Source organism: Malus sylvestris, chromosome 16, assembly GCF_916048215.2.
Source record: "Malus sylvestris chromosome 16, drMalSylv7.2, whole genome shotgun sequence".
NCBI classification, from domain to species: domain Eukaryota; kingdom Viridiplantae; phylum Streptophyta; class Magnoliopsida; order Rosales; family Rosaceae; genus Malus; species Malus sylvestris.
This window is the reverse complement of record NC_062275.1, coordinates 15,717,914-15,727,638: the sequence shown is the minus strand read 5'-3', so window position 1 is coordinate 15,727,638 and position 9,725 is coordinate 15,717,914. Positions and strand designations below refer to the sequence as shown.

The window sequence follows — 9,725 nt, the reverse complement described above, 5'->3', positions numbered from 1 at the left end:
TGTAACCCTTGTCGTGGAGAATTATATATTCCTATATATTAATTTAATTATTATATGACAAGCTGTTAATTGATAAATTGAAGGCCACATAGTGTGTTCAGTTTGCTAAAGAATCTGGTTAGAAAACGTGGTCCTTCTAACATTACTCTTAACGGCTTGATCAACTGTGGTTTAACTACCTTCTCGTACCCTTCACGATAACCAAGCAACAAGGATGAACACCAACCGCAGGTCGCGCCATGGGAAAAGCTGTTGACCATGGCACTTCCTAATTAATCCATTTTCTACGTCTTTCAATCCCGATCTGTTGCCTTGATGTCGTCTAATATATAAACCCCTCACGCACACACACCCCTCATTTCCACCGAGCTACTCTCTCCTGTCTCTCTACTCCAGCTGGCCGGCGTGGTCTTGTAACGTAGGTTCAAGAATTAATCAGGTATAACTAAGCAAGCTTGAGAAGAAGAAAGAAAGGGTAGGAATCATGGCAGGGGGATTCGGGGGCCCGACAGGCGGCGAAGATTTTGAAGGAAAGATCACGGCTATTGTGGTCATTTCGTGCATATTGGCCGCTAGCGGAGGCCTCATGTTTGGTTATGATATTGGCATTTCAGGTACTTGTATAAAACCTTCTATATGTTATATATGCACAACATTTTGCTTTGTTTCATGAATCAAAATTAAATCTGTTGTACATTTTAATTTGAATTTGATGTACCGTCTGATGCAGGTGGTGTTACATCCATGCCCGACTTCCTAAAGGAATTCTTCCCGGTTGTATATAGGAAGCAACAAATTCCAGGACTTGAGAGCAATTACTGTAAATATGACAATCAAGGCCTGCAATTGTTCACATCTTCATTATACCTCGCTGCATTGACAGCAACCTTCTTTGCATCATACACAACCAGAGTTCTAGGCAGAAGGATGACCATGTTGATCGCCGGGGTTTTCTTCATAGTCGGAACTATTTTTAATGCTGCAGCTAAGAACCTTGCCATGCTCATTATTGGGAGGCTCTTACTTGGTTGCGGAGTTGGTTTTGCTAACCAGGTAAATACTAATTAATGATTGGTTATTCATGAATACATAATTTGATCATGTAGCGATTGTTTTTTTTTTTTTAATGATAACAGGCCGTACCACTTTTCCTTTCGGAGATTGCACCCACAAGAATTCGTGGAGCACTTAACTTGCTCTTCCAGCTCATGGTCACCATTGGCATTCTTGTAGCACAACTTATCAATTATGGAACTGCGAAGTAAGGCAGCGTTATCCTCCCTAAGAAACTTTTGTTTGTAATTCTATTGCCATTACATGGTATTATTAGTCCATGAAGGTGGAAAACAAGTTTATACCTATATTCTATAGTATTAATTAACCTTCACGCGATATAACAGTGGTGAACTACCAGTATTATGGTCACACCGAAAAAACTAATATGAATTAGATGTGTATGTTGGGGGGGCTATAATTTTTGTATTTCGGTTTCTCTCCAAGTTCCCAACTACAATGTTTTGTGCTACCACATGCAGGATTAAAGGGGGATATGGATGGAGGATATCACTCGGTTTGGCTGGCATTCCATCACTCTTGCTAACACTGGGGGCTGTCATTGTAACAGACACTCCAAACAGTTTGATCCAACGAGGTAAGTTGGAGCAAGGAAAAAAAGTTCTAAAGAGGATCCGGGGTATTGAGAATGTCGATCCGGAATTCCTTGAGATTCTCGAGGCAAGTCGCGCTGCTAAAGAAGTGAAGCATCCCTTCAGAAATCTCCTTAAGCGTAAAAACAGACCTCAACTGATCATTACAATTTTCTTGCAGGTCATTAAGCATTTCATTGCATTGGTTAATTTTATATCGTACTAAGTACTTTAATTGAATATTATATTGTCATCCTGGGAAAATTGAATTTCTATTAGAACAGAATTTGGCTGGTGAAAAATCACTAGCTAGCAGCTCCTACTGCTGACCAATCACAGATGAACATGTGTCCAAGTAATTGATTTTTTAATTATAGATTGGACATATGTCCATCTATGATTTGCTAGCAGCAGGAGCTGCTATTGATTTTTTCAGCAGCCAAGTTCTTTTCTTTCTATTAAACTCTGGTTTTAAAGTACATTTTGACCTTGGTCCATCGGCTTGGTATATTATGGAATAGGATCCTCACTAGATCCTTTTCATGCGGATCCCAAGGATCCTGTGATCATGTATGTTCATCGTATATCGTACGGTTATTTTTTGTTAGGTACTATTTATATTTAATTATAAATTTAAAATTTGAAATGATTTCTGACCGCATGATGTATAATGAACGGACATGATCACAGGATCCCTAGGAAAAAAATCCGACAAGGATCATTTTCCATATATTATTAGAATTATACACGTAGACATTGTTGAGAGTTGCCCCACGAGATTTTATTTACTAGGAACATGACCCAGCATATCAAGTGTAAAAATACAATTAGTTGAAAACTTGAAAAAAAAATTGTTAACTAATTATATTATGACACTTAGTGTACCTGACTGTATACGCAGCACATTGAAAAAATTTCGTTTGTCCCACAAGATTGTAGAGTGTGCCTGAAACATGGGTGGTACACCACATATCATTATACAAGTGGAGGGACACTTGTAAATAAACTTCACTCTACTTATATAAATAACATGTAGTATATCATCTCGTGTTCTAAGCACAATAATAAATTTTCCCCTACAAAATGAAAAAGAAAGCTTTACTTTGAAAGTTTAAGTCATTTTAAATTGGTTGTTCACATTTTGAAAGATGTGATGTTCATATGTGCAAGTAGATATGTTGTACCTATATTTACCAAAAAAAAAAAACTAATGAAAAAAGGTTTAAAACTTTTGAGTTTTAACGATAAGAACAAAATAAATGGTAAAATGAATAGTACCAGGATTGACTTTTAGTGTAAAAATATGATTTTTCGTTAAAATGAACAGTACCAGAAGTTTTTCGTTAAAGTTCCCCAAAAAAACAGGACAACATGACATATATCCCTAGTTTTAATGGCTAATCAACTCGTCAGAAGAAAATTTTCTCAAATTTTGGTAGTCTGAATCCTATATGTGGTAATGTTTTCTGCAGTTCTTCCAGCAATTCACAGGCATTAACTCAATCAATTTTTACGCTCCAGTTTTGTTCCAGACCTTGGGATTTAAGAATGATGCTTCCCTTTACTCATCAGTTATAACAGGCGTAATCATGGTCCTCGGAGCCATTATTTCAATTTACTTTGTCGACAAAGCTGGTCGCCGCGTGCTCTTGATTGAAGGTGGCATCCAAATGTTCCTCTCTCATGTGGTCGTTGCAATCATACTTGGGATGAAACTTAAGGATCAATCCAACGACCTCGACCACGGGTTGGGAATTCTTGTGGTTATTGTAGTCTGTTCTTTTGTGGGTTCCTTTGGATGGTCTTGGGGGCCTCTTTGTTGGTTGGTTGCCAGTGAGATATTCCCTCTAGAGGCTCGCTCCGCCGGGCAGAGTGTGACTGTGTCTGTAAACATGTTGTTCACATTTGTTATAGCACAGGCCTTCCTCTCAATGCTTTGTCACATGAAGTTTGCTATTTTCTTATTCTTCGCAGCGTGGGTCTTCCTCATGACAGTCTTCGTCTTCTTTTTACTTCCGGAGACTAAAGGTGTCCCTATCGAAGAAATGGTAGACGTAGTGTGGAGGGAGCATTGGTATTGGAAGAGATATATGGATGACTGCGAAGATGATCCTAAGGAGAAGGGACATGCTTGAAGCATTGCCCTCATTCAAACAGCCTCCGAATGGCGGTTTTCCAATCAATTTTTTTGTTGCTTAATTTCCTCAATTGTAGGTCACATGCCAATTGTGCATGCATACATTTCAATGTTTTTACAGTTTAAACAGTAACTTTTTTTTTATCAGTTTAATTTCCAGTATCCCTTCAAATAATTTCATTCTCTATTGCGCTTAATCTGCTTCTGTACTATTAAGTCTGCACTACAAGAATAAACATAATAAGCAACAACCTTGGTAGAAAAGAGTAATGCTAGGGTGATCATATTTTAGTGCACTATATTATACAGTTTAATAGAGGCAAGGCTCGCTAATAAAATAAAGTCTCATCTCTATTAGTGAAATGGTATAATGTGGCAGAAGAAAATGTGATCTCCCTAGTATTTTTTTGGTAGAAAAAATATTAAAAAGGTTGGCACATGCATGTCCTGTAATTGATTGAACAACTCAGACCCTATTTGCTAATCTCTCTTGTATGGTTGTACCCGAGCCAGTCCTGTAGAATATAAGGATGCGTGACAGTTTTAGTCAGTTGTTTTTTTCTTAGCTTTAGTTTTTTGGCACAAAAGGGAAATTCAAAACTCGAAACACCATCTAACTACATAGAGGGAGCATTTTAAACTCTAGTTCTAAACCTAGCTAGAGGTTTTCTTGGTGATTAGAAACACTTTTGTGATGAAAAGGGAAGGTAGTTTGAACTTCAAGATTTGATCTTTGGACGTTAGGATTAATATATAAAGAAAACAAATAAAAAAGGCTTGAAAAGTTTTAGTTTTAATAAAAAAAACTATGTTATAAGTTTTGTTTAATGATTAGTACAAGACTCATATTAAAGTAGTCCAACTAAAAATAGTCCAACTATAATAAATTATGATTTATCGATTTTACCCCTAACTGTTTTAGGTTGAGTTCCAGATTTTCGTCGTTAATGGAGTTCATCGTTGTTTTGCAGACTTTCTTCTTTTTCTTTGAAACAAAAATATAATGTATTATTCAGTGTATTCGAGGTACTGTTTTTCAATTTTTCATCATCAGTGGAGTTCATCGTTTGTTTCTCCAGAAAATAAATTTGAGATCTACATGTTATTCAATAATAACGACATGTCACTGTTTTTTTACTGTAAAAATAAACTGTTTCTGGATTTTAAGTAACACTGTTTCTGAGATCTAAGTCACTGTTTCTAGAATCCAAGTCACTGTTTCTGAAATCTAAGTTACTGTTTTTGGAATCTAAGTCACTGTTTCTGGATCCAAGTAAAATAAACACACTATTTCTTAAATGTAAGCTAGAAAAGAAATAGCAATATTCACTGTATTTGGATTCAAAGCAAAATAAGCACAATGTTTCTTAAATATAATCAAATGATGCATGAAAGAAAAGAAACAGTCAAAGGTTAAAACATAGACTGTTTCTGGAACTAAGTCATTATTTCTGGAATCTAAGTCACTGTTTCTGAAATTTAAGTAATTGTTTCTAGAATTTAAGTAATTGTTTCTGGATTTTGGTTCTTTTCTTTTCAGATACAGTGTTTGTTTGTGCACAAACAAAACAAACACTGTATCTGATTTTTTTTTTCCAAAAACAGTGTTATATTTTGGGTTATCTAGAAACAGTTTTATGTTTTTGTTCTTCTTTTTTTCCAGACACTTTTTCGCTGATTTCTACCATTAAACTTCTTTGAACTTGTTTCAGCGACTTTGTTCCGATGAATGTTTCCTTTTTCAACTTTGATTTGGTTGTTTTTGAAATTGGGGGAATTCGATTTGATAGGAAGATAGGGAGTTATCATGGCTATTTCGTGCTGGGTTGAGGTTGATGAAGAGTCAAGACAATATCAAATCATTTAGGGGTATTTACGGAAGTGTAGATTTGTAATGAGTTGGGCTTGTAAGTTTGACTCGTGGACAATAGTTTTAGATGGTTTTTTATTAAATTTTGAGTTATTTTGGTTAAATAACATTTTGGGATGGTTTTTTGTTAAATATTTGTTGGCCCAAACACTTTTCATTAAAGCTCCCTAATCAGATAAATCACGTGATTTTATATCATACTACATATATGCTATCAAAATGTTACATTTATGACTGTCTTTTACTTTTTATGATGAACTGTCAATTTAGTCCCTAAATTACCACTTGAGTGAAAATTAGGTCCCTAAACTATTTTTTCAGAAAAATCGGTCATTGAATTATACAAATCTGCCAATTACATCCCTAATATTAGATTCAAATCTACTATATTCATTTTTCGTCAATTTAAGTCACATTACTTGCATGTGATACACATTGAAAGGTTGATAATTTCCATAAAAAAATAGTGTGTGGTGTTAACTTTGGAGGGTAAATTAGACGTTAGATTCGCAATCTATATGAAATGCTAAGGGCTTATAGGTGAGAAAATGACGATATTACACTCTAAAGTGTGTCAAGTAACTTAAGTTGACGAAAATTGGATAAAATAGCTTTGAATATAAAAGTAGGGATGAATTTGTCCAAAAAAATAATAACAGTATGGATGAAATTAGCAAATTTTAATCAATTTAGGGACTTATTTTACCCAAAAAATAGTTTAGAACCTAATTTTCAATGAGATGATAGTTCAGGAACTAAATTAACACTTCATCCTACTTTTTATGTTATGTCCAACTTTTTTTTTTTTTTGTTACAAGCAATTCCTTCACTCAACTCTCAATTGTTAAGACCAATTAAGAAGAGCACAAGAAATAAAGAACCAAAGCAGAATCAATTTCGAACCAAATAAAAGTTCAATAACGAACTGAAGCTGATTCAATAGCTTGAATTACTGCTATTACCTATGCCACAACAGAGCTAGGAATTTCCAAGTTAGAATCAAAAGCTCCAAGGAATCGGTCTTTGAAATTCCGAAACACACTACCATAGCCAGCACGACCGGAACCACTCTTCCAAGCAACATTAGGGGTGGGCACAGTTTGGCTCGGTGCAGTTTAGAGTGAGACCGAAACTGAAATTTTTTGCAGTTTGGTTTGATGTAGTTTTGAAGCCAAAACCGAAATGAAACCAAACCGTTTAGTTAGGTTTGGTTCAATGCGGTGCGGTTTCAACAGTTTCAGTTTGGTTTCAAACCATTCATTACATAAAGGTCGTACCCAGTGCACAAGGCTCCCGCTTTACGCAGGGTCTGGAAGAGGTGAATGTCGGCTAGCCTTACCCCCATTTATGAAGAGGCTGCTCCCAAGTCTCGAACCCGAGACCTACCGCTCATGGGCGAAGGCACTTGCCATCGCACCAAGTGCGACCTCTAAACCATTCATTACATACAAAATTAAAAAGTAAGAAGAACACCTAAACTAAAGGGAAAAAGGGTTCCACCTGACTATTGAATTGATAAACGAAAAATGCAAAAGAAAAGTACTTTTGAAAAGAGATTGAAAGAATACAATCCAAAGGGGAATTCCAACAATACATTTTATAAAGCTCAAATAAGACCTCTCAAAAAATTAATTAAACAAACATTTGGCATGCAGAGAGAGCTCGTGTTGGGAAGCTGGTAGAACTAAAAGAAGAACTTGGAAGCCTCAGAGTCCGGAATCTTGTAAAATCTCATATAGCTCCAGGCAGATCAATATAGGAGGTAATTAACATAGTTTAAGCATATGCCTTGGCACCATCTTCAAAGTCATCCATGAATCCCTTCCAGAACCAATGTTGTTTCCAGACTCTTTCAGACATCTCTTCGATCGGGACCCCCTTGGTCTCAGGAATTAAGAACACGACAAAGATTGTCATGACAAGGACCCAAGCACAGAAGAACAAGAAAATGCCAAACTTCATATGGCAAAGCATTGAGAGGAAGGCTTGTGCTATAATAAAGGTGAAGAGCATGTTGATGCACACAGTCACACTCTGGCCGGCTGAGCGAGCCTCCAGCGGGAATGTCTCACTAGGGATCAACCACCCAAGAGGTCCCCAAGACCAGGCAAAGGAAGACACAAAGCTACAAACCATAACCACTACAAGGATTGCCAAGCCTGGAGTAAGGTTGTTAGAGTGTTCCTGGACTCTGAGTCCCATAACTATTGCAACCACCAATTGAGAAAGGAACATCTGGACACCGGCTTCTAATAAGAGAATGCGGCGACCAGCTTTGTCAACAAAGTAGATTGATACAACGGTTGATAGCACGTTGACAGCTCCTGTTATGACCGCTGAGTAGAGGGAAGCATCACTTTTAAAACCCAAGGTCTGGAATAAAACCGGGGCGTAGAACATGACAGCATTGATGCCAGTGAATTGTTGGAACACCTGCATCATAACTGCAATGACCAGTTGTGGCCTGTTCCTACGCTTAAGGAGATTTTGGAAGGGATTCTTCACTTCTTTAGCCACCCGACTTGCCTCAACAATCTCTAAGAATTCTGGATCCACATTGTCAACACCACGAATCCTTTTAAGAACTGCTTTTCCTTCCTCCAACTTACCTCGTTCAATCAAACTGTTAGGAGTATCTACCACAATGAGAGACCCCAAGGTTAGCAAACCTGCTGGAATCCCAGCCAAACCCAATGACACTCTCCACCCATATCCTCCTGTAATTCTGTGCATGTATGGTAACCCAAAATAATAATTATATTCAAATGATTGGAAAATAGTACTACACTAAAATTTGTTGGTTCAGGTATTGTCTTTTGAATTAGCTAGGCAAGATTGGGCTGGCTTACTTGTTAGTTCCATAATTGATAAGGTTTGCAAAAAGAATGCCAATGGTGATATTGAGTTGGAAGAGGATGTTAAGTGCCCCTCGAATTCTTGCCGGCGCAATTTCCGAAAGGAAAAGCGGAACTGCCTGTAAATATATTACATTGATCAATAATTATAGTGTTCAAGACATGTAATAGGAAAGGGTAGATATACATCATAATCAGACAAAGTAGGCAGGTTATAAACAAAAAAATTTAAAAAAATTTAAAAATAAAAAAAAGATGAGATTAAGATTTTATGTTTTGCACCTGGTTAGCAAAACCAACTCCACAACCAAGCAAGATCCTCCCAATGATAAGCATGAGAAGGTTAATAGCTGCAGCATTAAAAACTGTTCCGGCTATGAAAAATATCCCGGCAATCAACATAGTTAGCTTTCGACCTAGCGATCTGGTAGTGTACGACGCAAAAAAGGTTGATATTAAAGCAGCCAGGTACAATGAAGATGTGAACAACTGCAAGCCTTGATTATCATATTTGCAGTAGTTGCTCTCTAGTCCAGATTCTTGAGTCTTCCTATACACAACCGGGAAGAATTTCTTTTGGAAATGGGGCATGGATGTAACACCCCCTGCATTATATGACCATATATATCGAATTCAACAAAATTAATTATCAATAAACTCTAATCATTTTTTAAGAATACACGTTAATAGTTAATTGTGCAAGTATGCATTAGATGGAACTCTTGAGTCACGTATGTGTACCTGAAATGCCAACATCATAACCGAACATGAGGCCTCCGCTAGCAGCCATTATGCACGAAATGATCACAAGGGGCGTGATCTTCGCTTCGAAGTTTTCGCCTCCTGATGAGGCTCCAAATCCACCGCCGGCCATGGCTTCGGCTTCACAATTAATTACTTAAAACTTATTTGCTGAACCTTAATTATCAGTATCCGATTTGATTGAAGTGAAGACTTTTAATTACTCAACGACCTCATGGAAAAGGTTTTCAATAGCTCGGTAAAATATATGAAAAGTTTGTCCTAGAGAAAGGTTTATATACTAGATGACCTCAAGGCAACAAGAAGTGAACTACGGAGAAAACGGATGATTTAGTCAGTGCCAGGGCATTATACATGGTTGATATTGGTCTTGAATACTTGGTTATAACGCACAGCAGGTTTGTTGCATTGAAAGTTGATCGAGTCTTTCCGGTGTATTGTTAGAAGGGCCATAT

General features: G+C 37.0%; 2 protein-coding genes across 2 annotated transcripts; one reads left to right on the top strand and one right to left on the bottom strand.

The window, feature by feature from the left end:
- The first annotated feature begins 222 nt into the window (after positions 1-222).
- On the top strand, positions 223-3,958 carry LOC126607452 (sugar transport protein 13-like). The gene is made up of 5 exons (XM_050275032.1): positions 223-614; positions 731-1,053; positions 1,137-1,261; positions 1,536-1,827; positions 3,119-3,958. Exons 1-5 carry the CDS (start codon positions 485-487, stop codon positions 3,779-3,781), a joined length of 1,533 nt encoding a protein of 510 aa, XP_050130989.1. The 5' UTR covers positions 223-484; the 3' UTR covers positions 3,782-3,958.
- Positions 3,959-7,132: 3,174 nt separating this feature from the next.
- On the bottom strand, positions 7,133-9,521 carry LOC126607454 (sugar transport protein 13-like). The gene is made up of 4 exons (XM_050275035.1): positions 9,250-9,521; positions 8,791-9,113; positions 8,503-8,627; positions 7,133-8,378 (listed from the first exon to the last, which is right to left on the bottom strand). Exons 1-4 carry the CDS (start codon positions 9,380-9,382, stop codon positions 7,430-7,432), a joined length of 1,530 nt encoding a protein of 509 aa, XP_050130992.1. The 5' UTR covers positions 9,383-9,521; the 3' UTR covers positions 7,133-7,429.
- Between the last annotated feature and the right edge of the window lie 204 nt (positions 9,522-9,725).

Excerpts from the sequence above, each read along its gene's own strand:
- LOC126607452 (XM_050275032.1), top strand. The coding sequence starts at position 485 with ATGGCAGGGGGATTCGGGGGCCCGACAGGCGGCGAAGATTTTGAAGGA. Across the intron at positions 615-730 it reads TTATGATATTGGCATTTCAG|GTGGTGTTACATCCATGCCC; the intron begins GTACTTGTATAA and ends CGTCTGATGCAG. Across the intron at positions 1,262-1,535 it reads ATCAATTATGGAACTGCGAA|GATTAAAGGGGGATATGGAT; the intron begins GTAAGGCAGCGT and ends TACCACATGCAG.
- LOC126607454 (XM_050275035.1), bottom strand. The coding sequence starts at position 9,382 with ATGGCCGGCGGTGGATTTGGAGCCTCATCAGGAGGCGAAAACTTCGAA. Across the intron at positions 9,114-9,249 it reads TTATGATGTTGGCATTTCAG|GGGGTGTTACATCCATGCCC; the intron begins GTACACATACGT and ends CATATAATGCAG. Across the intron at positions 8,379-8,502 it reads ATCAATTATGGAACTAACAA|AATTACAGGAGGATATGGGT; the intron begins GTAAGCCAGCCC and ends ATACATGCACAG.